This window comes from Oreochromis aureus, linkage group 1, assembly GCF_013358895.1.
Source record: "Oreochromis aureus strain Israel breed Guangdong linkage group 1, ZZ_aureus, whole genome shotgun sequence".
Lineage (NCBI taxonomy): Eukaryota > Metazoa > Chordata > Actinopteri > Cichliformes > Cichlidae > Oreochromis > Oreochromis aureus.
Window position 1 is genome coordinate 2490278 of NC_052942.1, and position 18987 is coordinate 2509264.

Here is an 18987-nt window from a genome sequence, read left to right on the forward strand (position 1 = left end):
CAGCGACTGAAAGAGTCAAATACGAGTCCACAGTTTTACTGAAAACCAGCGAGGGAAATAAAACGCAGAGCTCGAGTTTTGTGCGTCTTTCTTACAGAAAACACAGAGCGGAGAGTAAATGTGCTCCTTCAAAGTCAAACACTTGATGTCTAAAGCTGAGAGTCAAAGGCAGAACATCTTTGATGTGCAATTGCTCTTGTGTTGCAGTCATGTGTGGAGGAACTAAAGGTGGTCTCAGAGATGAAAAGAGATCAAGAGGAGCTGCAGCCTCTAAAGTCACCCCCGGCTACGGCTGAGGAGGAAAGAGGCTGCAGGAGGAAACCTGTTCTTCACTCATCCGAATGGAGCAAACGCTCCAGTGTTTGTAGAAACGACGAAACGTCATATACAATTCCTAGAATATAAACTACAGTAAGAATTCTTTGATCAGTCTCTTTATTAGTCTGTTTAGTGCACACAGAAGCAGGGCGGGGCAATAAACTCTTAACTATCATTATGACTGCCTCAGTTTTACAATACTGCATTTGGTAAACAGATTCTTGCCCTCACGCTGCAGTCAGCCTGACCTTAAAACTCGTCTGCAACATGTCTTTGCAATACGAGACTATTCTGGTTATATTCCTATATAAAAGCAAGGCTGTTGGGTAACCACACCCTGGAGCCACTTTGTAACCATTTACAGAGAAATGTCTAATTTTCCATCCTATTTTTTATGGGTGTGATGTTCTGGGTGGACACTGGATATTGAGTACTTCATGTGAATTTTGGTTTAATGTGGATTGTGTGGGGTGAGGATGACAAAAGATTTGAAGAAACCGACACAGACTTGAAATTTTTGCTGATTTATCACCGTTAACTGGCGTATTAATACAAACAGATTACATTTAATGGCCACGTTGACCTCATTCAGTCACACTGACAGCAGACTGATGCCTGTCATATTATTGCCGTATTGATGTCACACAGTGGAAAATTGTGTTTTTATATTTTGTTTTGGATCAGACTGTGTGTTGGTACATAGTGTTGATTTTATTTTCATGATTTTATTGTGATATTTATATTGCATGTTTGTTATTGATATTTGTATTGCATGGTTTTATCTTCATATTTATATTGTGTGTTTTAGTGTTGCTGCACAATATTCTTTTAATCCACTGTGGACTAAGCGGCCAATTGTGAGGTGGGGGCGTTCCCCGAGACGGCCTATCAGCCGCCAAACTGACCTGTTAAGGGGGTTAGTGAGCGCTGAGACGGAAAGAGAGACGCACGAAAAGTGAGCAGGAGGAAACAAAACGCGTGCAAGCCAGCATATGTGTCGAAGGACCTGCTGCCTGACTGTGGGGTGCCACGAGTTGTTCGGCGACGGACCGGCCAGCGGAACCCGGCAATCCAGTCCCAACGGCAGGAACAGCGACAGTGGGAGGCGATGCCCGCAATCCACAGCAGGGCAGGGGTGTCCCTCTGCCTGCATCTGGTGGTGCTACCAGCGAGGCCGGGTTCAGGTGTGGAGTGGGGCGGGACTGTGTGATGACGCGCTGTCAGCAGGAGACAGGTCAGCGACAGGAGCCCCCTCCTTGGTCTTCTGGCCGGCGTGGTTTCCATCCTGGAAGAGGAATTCCTCTTCTGTTTCAGATAAGGAACATTTGCCCGCGTGTGGCTGGACTGTGGGATTATGGGACTGTGGGGGGAATTTTAGCTTATGGGAAACATTTGTTTAGCTTTTGTTTTGATAGTGTATAGTTATTCCTGCCGGCAGGGTTTTTAGCGTATTGAGATCTTTTTATTGTATGGGGGGATTTTAAACTGTATTTGTAATTCTGGTTGTGTCTGTGTTCCCATGGAAATAAATGGTGTGTTTAAGGCCAACTTAGTCTCTGTGCCCTGAGCGCTGACCCACTCACTCCCCTTCTTCTTGTATGTGAACGGACTTGGAGGTGAAGATTTAGATCCACTAGTTTCAGCGGTGACATTAACACACCAAAGTAACTTTGAAGACAGCAACTTCCTGAGAGTGGTTGCAGACCTGGTCCCCATCGTTTAAGCAAAGGTAACGGGATCAGTTTATTGTGCACGGTCGCACTTATAATGGCTCGGAGCAGAGCTGTGATATATTCTTCAGACATTGTGTCATAAATGATTATGTGTCCTAGTAAAAACACCTGTTAGCCTCACCTGGTCCGTTTGCTGTGTGTGGGCGGAGCTGCTTGAGACTCACTGGTGTAATTTTGAAAATAATTTATCACAGCAAGTTGTAGTACATCTATTTTTCTGCACCCTGATGTTTGCCCTGTAGAACAGAGTTACATGGAAAGTTCCTACAAGTCCATTTCTCCTCAGCACTCCTGGCTAAAACCCAACCCTCTGATAAAACCTCAATACAGTGATGAAACCCAATATTTGTCTCTGAGTGACAAACCATATGGAGTGGCTGTGGCAGAAGTCCAGAGCGGAGATGATTTGTCTGAAGAACTTCCGGGCTTCTTTTGGTGTTAACCGGCCTTTCTTCACCAGGTAGTCAAAAAGCTCCCCACCAGACACATGCTCTAGCACCAGATATCTGCAAAAGAAGACAGAGGCCAAATATATGTGACGGGAAAACTCTGAAACCTGCAATAGCAGTAAAACCAGGAACGCTTACTGCTGCAGTCATACAGCGGTCCCTCGCTATATCGCGGTTCACCTTTCGCGGCTTCGCTGTTTTGCAGATTTTTTTTTGTGCAATTTTGCATGCTTTCTATTTTATTTATTTATTTATTTTTTACAGTGCGTTGTGTTCTGCGTCCTGATTGGCTGTAGTCCATTGTCAATCAATCTCGTGCCGTGTCTCCTGTACAGTACAGAATATGTTCAGCTTTTCAAATTTCCATAAATCTTCGATCCCAGCAGTGTGACTCTGAAGGTCTGTACTGTATGTTTGTAAGTTTTCTCCCCAACAAACAACAATGTCGACTAAACGCCGTCACCTGCGGAAGCCTTTGGTTTAATTCTATAATACTGGACTTATTTTTCTACGAAGGTTTGAACTTTGAGAGTTTAAACAAGAGAGAAAAGTGTGAAAATGTTCACGCCTGTCTGAGAAAAGTGTATAAAGTGTGTAGTGAGGAGTTTTACTTAAAACCTCTATAATAATTATAAAAAATAAAGTTGGCTACTTCGCGGATTTCACCTATCGCGGGTTATTTTTAGAACGTAACTCCCGCGATAAACGAGGGACCGCTGTACATTAGTATTACAATTATACATTAGCATTTTAACCCTGTGATGTCATCAGCAGTTCTAACCCTATTAGAAGATGTAAATGTTTTTAATTGTTCTCCCAACTCTTGGCAATTAGAAAACAAAGAATAATCATTCTAACGGACACGGTAAAGCACCTCGAGGTGACTGTTCATATCAATAAAACTGGATTAAATTGCACAAAAAGTCAGTTTTTCAGTTCATTTCCCCCAAACGTAGAGTTGGAGTTGTCACCGATGGTGACTGAGAACTTGGACAGTTAATGTCTGATTGATAATGGAGTTTCCCACACTGTAACAAAAGCCAGTTTTTAGGGCTACTGAGATGTAGTTTGATCACCATAAACACATTTTTAGCCCAATTATCTTTTTCTAATAATATTTTAAAGAAGCCTTTAACATGGCCAGTTTTTGTTGTAATTAATATACTAACCTGCCCTGACAGCTCACTAACACTGACTACATATAAGGAACAAAGCCAAAACAACCCACAGCCATAAATTAGTAAGAAGTCTTTGGCCACGTGTCTAGAACGTGGGGTTCTTAAAGAACCGTCTCCTAGAAGAATTCATTGTTTTCTGCTGCTTCCCTCTAAAAGATAAGATCCTTATCCTGAAGTGATGAAGTGACGGTTAATAAATTGTGTTGCAGCTGCAAGTCTTTATCACTACTATCGCAGAAATGTGGCTGTTTGTGTGACCAGTACCACGTGCATGTGATATCATGCCACTGAGCCAAATGTAGAAGCTGAAAGTGTGAGGGACTTTTAGCCTTCATGACCGAACACTTTGAGAACGGAAAACTCAAGCCAGTGGTTTAGGGTGCGTCTGAACCCCGTCCTCTGCAACGTGTGCGAATATCGGCCTGCTTTCCAATTTTTGTTGTGACTCCAAGGCACGACGATACAGAGCACAAAGTAAGAAGATGTATAGAAGTATGAAAGGAATGATTAGTTGCGTGTTGTTTGCATGTGCAGCTGCAAGGAAGTCTTGGCCTTAAATCAGTCCAGGTGAAATAATGTAGAGCAGGGGTGGGCAACTGCAGGCCTCGAGGGCCGGTGTCCTGCAGGTTTTAGATCTCACCCTGGGTCAACACACCTGAATCAAATGATTCGTTCATTACCAGGCCTCTGGAGAACTTCAGGACATGTTGAGGAGGTCATTTAGCCATTTAAATCAGCTGTGATGGATCAAGGACACATCTAACACCTGCAGGACACCAGGCCTCAAGGTCCTGCAGGAGGAGTTGGACACCCCTGATGTAGAGGCTGAAGACAGGCAGAGTACTGTTTTTAAAGGACAGGGAGTTTTCTCTGTGGACAGGGTTTAGATGATGCATGTTCCCAGATTAAAAATCTGACTTCTGACACGTGTTTCTCACAAACAATATTCTACGGTCAGTAATGTGTTGAAAACTTGAGGCAATTGAGCAAGCCTCAGATTAGCCAGAATGTTTCTGCAGGAAGAAACAATTCGAGAAAAGTGACCTCTCGTGGTCAGTCGCTTTCAGTTTGATTGCTGCCTAGAAATGTAACACAACCTGCGATTACATCTTAATTTCAGCCGTTGCAATTTTTGCAATAAAATAGTAAAGCACACAATAACAGAAATCAGTGTAATTTACTGGACTAAAACTAAAAGGTCTCCCACAGTTACGTTAGTAAAGAACCTCCAATCATGTAACATTACATTAAATGTACTTCCCATCCGAGTCCCTACAGATCCTCTGGTTCATTTTCCCCTCAAACCGAAAGAAGCATTATTGAAATAATTGGGTCATAAACTAAAGAGTATTTAGCTGTGATGTGTTGAAGTCACCACACTGATGCACAACATAAATCCCTGAGAAAATCCCCAACCCATGTGGGTTTGTGGTTTTATCCATCTCCTGTGTTCATCCGTCTCAGAGACGTGGCTGAGCCGGCTCCTCCTGCAGCCCCGTCTTCCCCGGGGCCTGATTTATTAGCAGATTAAGGGATCTGCTCAAGCATTTACCCATCACAGCTATTTAAATTAGAAACACGTTCGGGCGTGATTTGTGAGTGTGAGAATTTCAGACTGTTTGCATCCATGATGACCATTCGTCCCCGTCCTTGCAACATTAAGAAAACAAATTCCCGCTCCATTTGACAGCGGCACCTTTATCAATTATTGAACAACATATTAAGCCACGCCACTGGAGCGCAGCCGTCACATGCACGAGATTAATGTATACAATAAAACCTGTACACGAATGCTTGAGTCGCAGGGGGCCGGTTAAAGTGACGGGGACCAAAGAAGCATTTCGTGCTCTAATCAAATCCCAGAGCTCAAATTGCTGCTCGTGTAAACGTTATACTGTTGTACAGTGCTGTCGACTGTTAGTTAGACGCGGTGTTTGGTTTATCAGTGCTGTTTGTCAGCAGTTAAAGAGCCATCGCAAAATTACAATTCTCCTAATATAAGAGTGTAGCAGCGTTCTCTGTGGATTCAGAGACAACAGCAACAGTTTCCAGGCTTGTTTATGGACACAGTGTCTGAAGCATCTTTGAGGCCTGAAGTTGAGGACAAGTGAATGCCTTGGTTTAAAAAATACTGCCCACAAAAAAAAAAAAAATGAATAAATTTATTTATAATTTGAAAATGAATGTGTATAATGACTATATTCATTTTAACAATAAAGCATGTTTACTTACTAGATTAGCATTTTATATTACTTTATATTTTTATAACTCTTAACTGAACCATTTTGTCACAGTGTAAAGCCAACTCTGGATGAATGGGATCCACTCAAAAGACTCAATTTCTTTAGGTTTAAGCAGACTGATGAAAGCCTTTGTGCTGTTGTTGTTCTGAGTTGTCCCAGATGTGTTGACTTTTTTTGCACATTATTGTGTCTCTGTAATTATTTGCTATTTGTCAAAGTAACACTGCTGCCCTGCTGTCCCGGGTTTGCTTGTGTAAGCGTTCTGTTGCCGCCAAATCAAACATTCTGCAAATGTTTCTTTATATTTTATTATGTTGCAGATTAAGTCATTTGTTCATACTTACTTTGTTCTTTCTTTCAGTCTTCATGCGGGTCAGGTGTGGGGAAAGGCACGCCTAACATTTCCTCATTTTAAAGTGCTGATGATGTCAGACATGACATCAGCGGGTTGAACCAGGAGGAGGGGTTTCTTCTACCACAGAAATGCTTCCTTTTGTTTGTTTCCAGGTCTGAATGGATTTGTTGAATCTTGTTTTTCATAAATAGAGCTGTTTAGTTGTGTAAATGTGCTAATCAGAAGTGAGAGGAGGTTTTTGTCATTTTTAGTCATCTGTGTAGAGTTTTAAGTCCCTCAGCTGAAGTGAGTGGTACGGCCTCTGCCAGACTCAGATGAGGGAGGAGAGGTGAGCTGTGTTACCACATCCATGTACTTTGAGTTTTGTTACGTTTCACGTAAAGTGGAGTTCACTGTAAATAAATTGCTCACCTCTGGAAACCTGAGTCTGCTTCCCAATCACGTTCCTTGATGTTCGAGTCTGACTACTTCACACTCATTAGTCAGTTTTATTTTAAACTTTTGGCAGCGTGAGTTAAAAAGTTCTAAGCTAAAGTTCCTCTGGTGACATTAACATTTAGACGAGCACTTTAATGCAGTACCTGCTACATTCAAAGCCTACAAACTCTCCTAACTCTGTTAAACAATAAATAAAAATAAATCTGTATTTTCACACACTGTGTATGAACAGTGTTCACTGAGGGAGGGATATACTCACAGGTATTTCTTATTTTCGTAGACGTCGTGCAGCTTTAAAACGTGAGGATGCTCTATGAGTTTGAGAATAGCTATCTCCCGCTCCACCTGAAGACAAACACAAGAAAAAGGCAACGATTCAAAAAGATGGAAGCAGACAGCCTGATGTTCTGAATAAAACACTCAACCATTCGCTCATAATGAGGGCTAAAAGTCTCTCACACACTTTCAGCTTGTACATTTGTCTAACTTTAAAGCTGACATGATACCACAGAGGTGACTGTTAACGTGCGCGTCACAGAGACGGCCACACAAACAGACACATTTCTGCGACAGCTGCGATAAACACTTTGTTTCATCTCTGCCATAAGAGGCGGAGCACCTGCACATCTCAGACACTGGAGGATGTTTCTATATATATTTATTTTGAACTGTCAGAGCAGGGATTACTCATCCTGCATCCAGATCAGCAGCGAGCCGTGTGTGATTACACATCTGAACAGCAAAACGCTCGACGACTCATTTCATTTTTGAGTCTCCTGATTTGAGGAGATGGACGAATGTTCGGACAAAAACAAAAACATGTTTTCGTGATAGATGAAGGATTCCAGTATTTGACCGATTCACAGGAAGTGATGAAGCAGTCTGAATGCAGAGTCAGCTGTCTGCCTGATTCCAAACATATATGCACACACATCGCTATGAATGCATTTACATTTCATTCTGTTCGAGTGATATTTTAATATTTAAAAAAACAAAACCCACCAAAAAACATCAAAACAGAACTATATTAAGAGAGACGCGTGTCACAGAAAGGTATATAACAGCAGATTATATGAGAAGAGATCAGCTTTAAATCATTGTTGCCGGCAGGTGAGTGTCATGAAATGATACAGTAGTTGTACAGATGTTGCCCAAAGCTGTTTCAGTGCTAACCTGCCTGCTGTGCTCAGGATTTACTGCCAGTTGGCACCTCAGCAGCCCGGAGGGTAAACTGAGTTTAGACCTCTGTGCTGCACAAAGTAAAGTATAGCACCATTTTCTCTGTGGACACCCACAGTCTGATATCTTATGAAGCATCTCAGAGCCGTTTATGTCTGCAGCTCTAATGTAAATCCTGTGGATAGATCGCTAAACGGGGAACAAGAGTGATGTCGAGTCAGACAATCCAGTCTGAAAGTAAAAAACATTCAAGGCTTATCACACAGGAGGAAAACCACCAGAGGACGATGAACGCTGGATCTGCAGGGGGACAAAGAAATCACAGTCTCTCATTTTTAAAGATAGTTTGATTTATTGCAGTTTTAGACAGAAGATCAACAAAAATACACAAAAAACACTCATTACATAAAAGTTACACATTGATGTGGACGTCCACGTGGCACACAGATTACAATCAGTCCATTACTGATACTCGGATACGTATTCCTTACCTTCTTGAGGCGACTGCTGTTGTATAAATAAAACTGAACTGAACTGTGAGACATCTCAGCGTGTAATATGTCACACTCTGACTTGATTACACTGTGGACGCCTGACCTGTACAACAACTGATGATCAGCTGTCTCGTCCCGTCTGTCGCGGCAGATGGCCATCCCTGCCCGAGCCTGGTTATTCCTGTTAAAAAGGAGTTTTTCCTTCCCACTGTCACCAAGTGGTTTCTTAAAGGGGGGCTGCTTGATTGTTGCCGTTTTGAGTGTTGATGTCAGTGGGGATCTACACTACACCACTGACATCTATTGATTGCAGAGTCTCATCACTACTGTGCTTTAAGCAGTAAAAACACATAAATGCCATCAGTCCGTCATCACTCACTCTGTCCTCACGACACGCTTCCTGCTCTTTATGTGTCAACAGGCTGGCCTGAGATGGGAGTGATCCTCCGGTGTCCCTGCTTAGGGTGATGTGACAGGTCTGAGAGAGCAGGCAGAGGACAGAGGACGGCTGAAAATTACATTCTGTTTCTATCAAAGCTCGGTCACATGAGCTGTGCTGGCTGCTGCAAACAAATAATAAAAGAATTTCCTTTAATCTTTGGAGTATTTGTTTCCCAGACCACGCCAGTGTTTCCCTTTTCTTCTTGTTAACCTGCAACTGTTCTCCCAAAGCTGGTGAAAAAGATGAAAAAGGCGACACATTTCTTTTTTTCATTGGGTTAATTTTTCAGGGTTAAATCCATCTCTGTTGGCTGCCAAGGCAAAAATCATCTGATCTTAATCGTTCTGATATAAGAAATTTGAGCTGCATTAACAGAAAATAATAATATCAATAATTTTCCCCTCCCTCTATTCATCACTGTTTCAACAGACACCCCTGAAACGTGTGTGTGTGTGTGTGTGTGTGTGTGTGGTCGAGGTAGAAACGGGAAGCAGTAAAAGAGGCCAAGGATGTACACAGTATGTGTACTCCGTGTGTTTTATGCTCGGTCTCTCTCAGCCCTCAAAGCAAACTAAAAATAATTATTAACCTTTTTCTTTTTTTGCACAAATGCAAATAAAGCCCTCTGAAGCAAACTCAAGTGAGACCAGCTCTCCAAAACAAAAACTGTCCATGAGTTTAATTAAATGGCTTTTCAGAATTACTGCTGCTGTCAGTCATATTTGGAGGTCAATATTAGTAAAGAGAAATATCCATGTCACAGTAACAATGAAAAATCCTGACATGATAAGTTAAAATCAGCTGTAAAGCAGTTACTATTGGCCTGCAGTACAGAGCTTTACAGTGTGAGGGTAAAAAAGGCGGCACAACAGGCTGGCTATCAAATGCACTCAGATAACAAAGTTAAGAAATGAGAGAAAAAGGGTTCTTTTTCCCGCTGGACAACGTTCTGGTCTCTTTATGAATGAAGTGTTAAATGTAAAAACTTTTCCTCACAATGGTCACACGGTCTGTGGAAGATAATATAAAATGCAATCAAGTTTTCTACATTTATTTGCATTTCCAATTTTTTAAAAAACAGAAAGAAAGAAAATGAAAAACAAATCTTACTTTAGTCATATCTAAAGCTGCCTGCGTTGTCAACACTGGTAATAGAGTTGGAAGTTTAGGAATTGTGTGGAAAATATGCAATTTGCAATGCCAACGCTCAAAAATCTTGCCTGCGGGCAGTGTTGGGGAGTAATGGAGTACATGTACCAACGTTACGTATTTAAAATACAAAATATGAGTAACTGTATTCTGTTACAGTTACTGCTTAAATAAGTTATAATTAGAATACAGTTACTTTGTTGAAATAAATGCATCACACGGCGGTCATTCCCTGTTTCATATGTTAGCCTATCCTCTCTCTATCCCCTCCCTAATAAGCAGCTCTAATGTAAGCATCCTGTTAACGTTGGTGGCAGTTAACCCTAACCTCACTTCAAATTTTTTGTTGTCATCATCTCATCGATTTGTCTGTGCAACAATCAGCCATTAAAACTACCAGGATTCAATATTGTGTCCCTCTCATAACAGCTCTGACCAGTTGGAGCGTGAATGAACCCAGGAGCTCTGGGGTTCTCCCGGGAACTTGTTCTGGCAGATTCTCCATCAGATCCTTTCAGCTGTCAGGGATACGGAGTGAGGTCCCAGTGGATCAGGCTTGTCCTGGCACATGATGATTGTTTGGATTGCTATCTGATGTGTTGAGAGGCCAATGCTGTGAACTCTTTGTTGTTCCTCAATCTAGTTGCACTTTCCCACAGGACAGTGTAAATGCCACCGTTGTGCTTAGTTTGCAACAATGTTCAGGTAGGAGGTACACGTCATGGTGTTATACCTTTCACCGGTCAGTATTTTTAACATTATGGCAATTCAATCTATGGTCAGCACGCTTTAGGTAACGAGGTGTGCATGTTCCCACCTTGACGTGAACAAGCGCTCTCAAAGCAGGATGGCTGCAGGTGCAGCACATCAGCCGGGCCTCCTGCTATCACATCTAATTAGCCTCATTTTCATCTCTCACACAATCGGGCACACACTGTAGCATGGCAGAGGCTAATTAAACTCATGTACAAGACAAACAGACGTTGAACCCCGGCCGTCCCCGTGCGAGCTACGATGCTGACATTTATTAAGCTCGATTACGACCCATATGGTTTTTTAATGTGCGGTAATAAAGTGTGAAGGCATGTAGAGAAGGCTGGGAGTGGGAGTAAAAGCGAGCAGCAGCACAGGTGAAACACTGTTACTGTGATCACGTCGGAGACTCGTCTATCCTTCAACCACCGTCTCCGCTCAACTTAATTAACTTAGCCTCATCCTCTCTATTTGCTCAGTGTCATCAAAAAGGCATTAGCATATCAGCTATTATCAAGTTAGAGCATGCATAATGCAGCCTTTAAGATACACAGAAGTGTCAGCTTTAAATTGAATTAACATTAATGATGCATTAATGTAAAGCCATTATAGCTTTAGAATACATTCATATCTTGGACACTGTCAGTCAGAGATGGAGTATCTCTAAGCTGAACCCATTCAAAGTCGTTTTCGAGCCTTATCTTTATCTGAAAGACAGAATTTAAAAATATATTGCTGTTGGTATTTCTAACAGCCTCTTATGCTCATTTCAGCTCTGGATTTTTATTCTGGGACCTGAGCTTTCCATGACTCATCGTTCAAAAATAGTCGCTGTTTATCACACACTGGGCCTTGATGCAGGCTGACAGTTCATCCACTTGCTAAACAAGTGGCTTTAGCTCCTCCTTCTTTAAGGCTACTCTTTGAGCCAACTTTATTTGTCTTGGCTGTTTCTCATAAGCAGAAGGTTTGATGAACAGATGGGCTGGGCTTCTGTGGTCAGAGGTGTCTGCGCTCTCAATGACATCATATAGATCCAACAGTAGAAAAATATTACTTGCGCACCGACCACATTTTTTCTGGTAGCCCAACTGCTTCCTTATTTAGAATCTTGAGAGGTTCATACTACATACTACTGAGCCCTCAAAGTGCTTTCTGCTGCAATTGTCATTCACCCAATCACAATCATGCAGCCCTTTTATCTGTGGTTAAGCAATAGTTACACACACTTGCAGTCTGAATGCATCAGGAGCAACTCAGAGTTCCTTATTTTTCCCAGGAATAGATTGGCACTTGGATCTCAGATGAGATTGGATGTGCTCAGGGTGGTATGGCTTCTGAATGAACTGATGGGCTGTGAGGTCAGTTCCTTGATAATAAATATGCAAATTGTCATAACCACTGATCAAAGCCCATTGATCAGGCTATAAGGTAAGTGATGACTATGATGACGGGCCGTGCACATGTCATCGCAGGTCATCTGTCTAAAAGGCATGAACAGAGTTTTCTTCAGCCAGGACACGCGGGGGCACGATATCCGATACTTATGTGTTGCACCAAGTGAATCCATATAACAGGTTTTATGATTCTGACGTCCACACTAAACTGTGCAACTTTATTGGCTGACAGTAGACAGTGTGTTGTGGTCCACAGGTGATTATAAGTGTAAAGTGTACAAAGATTTCAGAATGCAGCCTGAATACAATCATGTCAAAACTCAGTCTGAGTGTTATGGTGATGCCCACTGGAGCCTAATTTTACCAGTTCTTGTCACATGCCAGGTGTCATGCTTCATTAGGGGCTCAGAGCTCCTGACTGATGCCAACTTCCTCCTCCAGTTGACGCCTCCACGCATGATAGATACTCATAATAAATTATCAGCACTGACGCTGCTTCCAAATCTCTATTTAACTGAAACATGATACAGGGCTGAGGGGCACAAGTGGCAATAGATTGGAACATCTACTCGGTAATCAAACCGCCATCTGTTGCTATGATGTCTCAGTGATCTTGGAAGAGAGAAAAGCCCAGTCCACTCCAGTATCCAATCACAATCCCTCAATCAAACCACTAGTCCTGATGCTTACTTTTATGTGTGAACCAACAGAAGAGACAAAACAATGAGGCAGTTTATGAAGCAATGCAGATGTATTCCATAAAAACGACAGGCAGAACAGCTTTGTGCCAATCTAATACAACAAAGATGTAAGAAGGAAAGAGAGAAGCACAAAACTGGAGAAGAGCATGGAAAGAGTGGTGATACAAATATGTCACAAATATATCTAATGTGAAGAAAAGGAAAAACATGTAACATAAGTAACAAGACAAAAGGGAAAGAATGCAGAAGAAATGGAAAGGAAGTGGGAAAAGATCGGAATGGAGGAGGAAAGAAAAGAAGAGTAAAATTAAAGAAATATTGGCTAAAACTTAGACAGGACAGGAAATAAAGGGAAAGAAAGAACTGAAAAGAGGTAAAGAATAACAGAAGAAAGGCAATAAAGTCAGCTCCGGCACCAGGGAGCGTCTCCCATCCTGCTGCCGGAGCTGCTGGATAACCATCAGGCGGTGTGCCCAGTTTTTTCCCTGCAGACGTCTTCGTGATAAGTGAGACGAAGCCAGCAGCCTTCACAGCCTCCTCACTGTGCAGCAGCATCAATCACAATACATGAGCAACAATCATGCGGAGCGCGGTCGGCTGATGTGACAGTGAGCGGATGAAGGTCAGTGGTTAATCACGGTTAAAGGGTCGACGCTGTCCTACGTGGAGGACTACAGTCAGAACAATTTCACGTATCTGCTGTTCGCTCCATCGCTGCTGTGTCACTCGAGAGGTTCAGTCACTCCGAATGATGACAGGCTAAAGGTCGCGCAGGTACAAAAGCACCATCACAGTAAAGGAGCCTAATTTACTTCAGAATGTTTAGTCTTCACTTCTTAAAATGCAATTTTTGTTATAGTTCAAATTTCTGAAAGACAGACGGGGGGAATCTGACATACACAATCATAAATTGGGATATGAATTTATGAGCATTTCATCAATATTACCTAAAGCTGACTTTTTTTGTACCACCTGCATTGGCCAGCACCATCTCCAGGTTGGGCAAACTTAGTTTCCTTGTTTTCTAACAATTAATATATTCTTTCAGGCTTAATCCCTTTGGTGTGTTTCAGTTGTGCACAAGGCGTCCTTTGGCAGAGTTGCATGACATGCTTCCAATTCAGAATTTTCAATGAAATAAATGTATTTCAAATGAAACCATGATATTTTCTATATATAAAGATGCTATAAGTACTGTTTAATGCCCCACACCAACCAAGCGAAACCCAAAAATTCAAGTAGGACACAAACCAGGGTCTCCTATCTGTTACACCCACTTATTCCACAGACACCACTCTAACCTTCATTCATGAACATTATAGGTTTATATCTTTACACCCAGCATTACTATGCCTAGTCCATCAAGGCACTGACACAGAAAGACAAAAAGACACCTTGTGCACAATGGTGACATTTAGAAATGCATTAATGTGTTGTCTATGAAAGAGAATATTTTCATTATTTGGGAGAGAACCAGTGGTTAGAGCTATAACAGCCAAATCCAAGCTATCAAAGTAATGACATGATTGATAAGGAGTTGTGAAAAGTGCTTTAGTTTGTCCGGGATCATATCATCTGAAATGACAGACACTCATTTTCAGCTGTGAAGTTTTCAGTTCCCTTTGCAAATGTTGGGTTGGGCTTGACCGGATTTTTAGGTGACATACGGGCAGAATAAGGTTTATGGCCTTACATAAAAAAAACTAAAAAAACCATCAAAACTGTTCAAGAAAGGCCCAGTTAGCCTTCTCACAGACTGAAGAAATAATAGTGAATAAAGAATAATTACAATCATCGTCTTCATATAAAACATACCCAAAAGCCCTCAAACATCCTTTTTTCCCCCCTTTTTTGTTTTCCTTTTAATTTCGGGGGGAGGGGGGCATTTTGGTCCCAATGCAAAAGGTGAGCCACTGACTTTTCAGACCCCACAAGTACTGTAAAACAAGCCTAAGACACACACACACATACACCCATGCAACAGTGGCTGTGTGCAGAATAAACACACTTTAAGACAGTATTGACACCATTAACACAACCAACCAGACGTTGAGAAGATGAAATGAGTCCGGTCAGGCATGAGGAGGCCCAACTCAACCTCTGAGGAGGTTAGCCAACGATCCACTGCACTTCAGTGGAAAAAGAGATTTAATCTGTCAGTCTGCCCCAGGGCAGCTGTGGCTACAAATGTAGCTTGCCTCCACCAGTGTGTGAATGTGTGTGTGAATGGGTGGATGACTGGGTATGTAAAGCGCTTTGGGGTCCTTAGGCGGGGCTAGTAAAAGCGCTATACAAATACAGGCCATTTACCATTTACCAATCAAACACACACACAGACAATCACCCTCCCTGTCCACATGCTGTTTCTGTGTTTTCACGCTTACAACACGAGTGCTCCCACAGGACAAGAGTCAACACAGGAAGCAGAGACAGAAAAAGCACTTGGTAAAAATTTCTAAGTTGTATGCTACCATTGTTGGATACTAGCTGGACAAGAGAAAAGGCGATGGACTAAATGGATAAAACAGAATTAGCTGTAATGAACTGATTCAAATGTCACCAAAACAACATGATTCTAAAGTGTCATTGCTACATTGTTGCAATGAATTGAACAACACATTCATGAAAGTTGCATTTTCGGGTAGTTCGATTATGCTTTTCCCCCCAAATACAATTGTTTCAGTGTAGCAAATGCATTGGGCAATAGAGATAGAAGTTGTTCAAAACAAATGAATCATATTTTATTAATTTACAATGTCAGTAAACTTTTTCTATTTCTTCCCCATGCTTCAGCTCCCAGAGACAACAGCATAATCTCATGGACAAACATGACAGCAACGTCATGTGACTGTTAAATATGTAAACAGGTGACAGTAATGTTAATGTGCCTTCAAACACCTCACCTTTACAACGTAGCAACTTATGACTATTTGAATTGGTTCATTCAATTTATATACACTTAAAAAAATACAAGAAACAAGTTTAATCAGCATAGAGTCAAATGAACTTCTCAGATATTGATCTGAGATACTGACATGTGATCTGGTCAGTTAAGCTGCAGAGGGAGTTGTTGATCCATCTTAGCTGCTTTGGTGTTAATGGAGTTATTAACAGGTGCACTGGAGGACTCACAATGAGACAACCATCTTTCCCTGGTGCGCTGGTCTCCCATCATCCTATCTGTTTTTTTGAATAGTTTTTCGTTTGGCTAGGATCAGTGGTACCACTGCTACCACGAGGTCATACCTTGACCCTTCAGAGGTTGCACAGGTAGTCCAACGACTCCAAAATGCTGCAACGTGCCAAAGCCAGAAGGTGTGCTGTTGCCTTCCAGCAGGGTCTCAAGAGCAGGGAGAAGATTTCAGGAGACAGGCAGTTACACTACAAGAGCTGGACTTATAACCCATCAGCATGATCAGTATCCGCTCCTTTGTACAAGGAGGAACAGGAGGAGTACTGCCAGAGCCCCACAGCTCCAGCCGGCTACTGGTGTGAATGTCTTTGACCAAACCATCAAAAACAGACTTCCTGAAGGGTGGACTGAGAGCCCAACACTCTATAGTGCAGTGTTTCCCAACCTTTTGGAGCCACGGCACGTATTTCACATTACAAAAATCGCACACCACCAAACAAAAACGTCACAAAAAGCATATTAATCATTTCCCCCATACATCAGGTATAGCTGAACTGGATCGATTTGTCCCCAGTATAGCTTTTTTTGCTTTCTTCTGACCACTGCTCAAGCTAGGGGCTTCATCTGGGTCGGAGTTTTCTCCAGGACCAGGTCAGACTGAACACTTCTTCTTTTCAAATATTTATCTATTGCTGTTGCGCGCTGCATCGTCTTACAGCATGACTATTATGTAACTTTGTCTTCCTCTCTTTTACTGGAAGTTGGCAACCCATTGAATTAGAGCAGGTAGTTGTACTGCCCTCTAGTGGAAGACAATGTAATTGTTCTGCCTGTTACTCACTCTGGTTGCTTAGAGTACTAATCAGGTGGAACCAGACAGTGACAGGAATAACAGCATTACAAGTAACGGCGTTACTAACGGCGTTACTTTTTTCAGTAATGAGTATTACTAATCCTATCGTTACAACGCCATTACCGTTACTAATAAGAAAATGCGGTACGGTCGCGTTACTATTTTTCAACAAACAGACGGTTGAAGCTGTTTTCAGCTTACCGCATCTTATATCAGTTGCACGGAAGTAGCTGTCTACGTAAGTAATCTGGGCGCTGCGCGTTGACTGAGGAAGCCAATCACATGACCACTTCAAGATGACAAAGTAACAAGGTGATATATACAATTTTTAAATTGTGTTGATAGGCCACGTAAAACCAGAGTCATGATAAACAATATATACGCGTGTTTTTTACTGAATTGTTTCGTCACGTTTACTGTCGAAGGACAGCGCCAGCAAGCACTCTCTGTTTATGACCAGAAAATAAAAAAACAAAACAAAACCCACCCCTTTCGTTTTGGTGGAAAAATGCACCATGTCAACCAATCAAAAATGATATGGCAACATGACATTTGGTTGTTTAGGAAGAGGGGGAAGTTTGAGGAGTGACAGCGAGAGAGAGAGAGAGCAGAAAAAGAGAGAGAGCGAGTTTTGTGACGTTTAGCGTGTTTGGAGTGTGTAGTTAATGTGTTGTCTTGTGTAGTTAGCGTGTAGTGTTGTGGATGGTTTTGTGTTGTGTGTCAGAACAATGAGGCGACTGCTGTCTCCAGGTAGAAACAGGAGTGATACACCTGCTGCTGTCAGACCTGCAGGGATCAGGCTGTGATGTTCTCCTTTGTAGTGGACAGAAGTTATTTTTTTGGAGTGGCACAAATAATTTGTGTGGCAGCTTATTGAAGAACAGCTGATTGTTCTGTAAGTAGTTTGAAATGGTTATTTAAAAAAAGGGTAAAAGGTAAATGGATGCAAATAACTTTATTTGTTTGCAAAACTTGTGCATATGATTTTAAAATTGACAATTAATATTTGCATTTAAAGTTATGAAATATGATTCATTAAACATGTTTGTGGTTGTTACAGTAAAAAATATAACTTTTTCTACTGATTTTATGTTTTTTGTCTGATTTTAGATCAATTGTGTTAATACAGTATGTCAAAATGAAAACATAACTGTAAATTCAGACACATGAGGTTGTGCTGAAAAGGATGATACCAAACAAGGCAAAGTAAACAGTTTTTAAAGGTGAAATGTGGAGGGAAAATCAAAAGTAGTCAAAAACGGCCAATTATACCCTGGACCCCAGGGGGTTAAACATTTTTTTAAAGTCATGCAATAGTTACTTTTCAAGTAATTAATTACTTGTAGAATCTTATAACTCAGTTACTTTTTTGAAGAAGTAACTAGTAACTATAATTAATTACTTTTTCAAAGTAACTTGCCCAACACTGGAACCAGATACTCTTCCATGGCACACCTATGTGCCACAGTGGTTGGGAAACTCGTGGGTCCTGTGCTCGCTGCCCAGCACTGTGGGGCCTGACTGACATTTTCCATAGAATACCAGAATTGGCAGGTACACCAGCGGCTCCCTGTGCTGTTCACAGATGAGAGCAAGTTCACTCTGAGCACATGTCACATGTGACAGAACGTTATGTTGCCTTCTCAGTATGACCAGTTTGATGGTGGGTCAGTGATAGTCTGGGGAGGCACACACAGATCTCTCCGGGTCAGGCCACAGAACCCTGAGGTCTGTTAGGTATCGAGATTACGTGGAATGTTTTTTGGTTTTTAGTAGGGGTGTGTATTGGCAAGAATCTGGCGATACAATATGTATCATAATACAGGGTAGACGATACGATATATTGCGATACTAAAAGCCAGACGATATTTGTGTTTAGTAGGACTGAATTTAATTAGGAAAACTCACAGTAAACAGTCCAAACTGTTAAATGCTTGACATGAAACATCTGAAACAAAAACACTCCAAGTTCAAAATGAATGGAGAAATTAACATCTGCCTTATTAGAAGTCATGTCTAATAAACAAAAACTACTTTACTGAAATATCAAGTATTTTTTTAACATAAAAAAGTAAACATGTAACACTGAAGTCTTTCTAAGTACTATGATTGTAAAATACTTATCCAAAAACTGCTCTATGGAGCATCAAAACAAAGCACTTTCTATGTGAC

At 41.6% G+C, this 18987-nt stretch overlaps 1 protein-coding gene across 4 annotated transcripts in view; it reads right to left on the bottom strand.

Annotated features, from left to right (window-relative positions):
- Positions 1–18987, bottom strand: part of LOC116329712 (serine/threonine-protein kinase BRSK2) — a 152060-nt gene that overhangs the window by 48066 nt on the left and 85007 nt on the right. For all 4 annotated transcript variants that reach the window (XM_039619175.1, XM_039619267.1, XM_039619220.1 and 1 more), the window contains exons 3-4: positions 6974–7059; positions 2417–2557 (exon numbers count right to left, since the gene is read on the bottom strand). In XM_039619175.1, coding sequence (XP_039475109.1) covers positions 2417–2557; positions 6974–7059 — 227 coding nt within the window. The remainder of the gene's footprint in view (positions 1–2416; positions 2558–6973; positions 7060–18987) is intronic.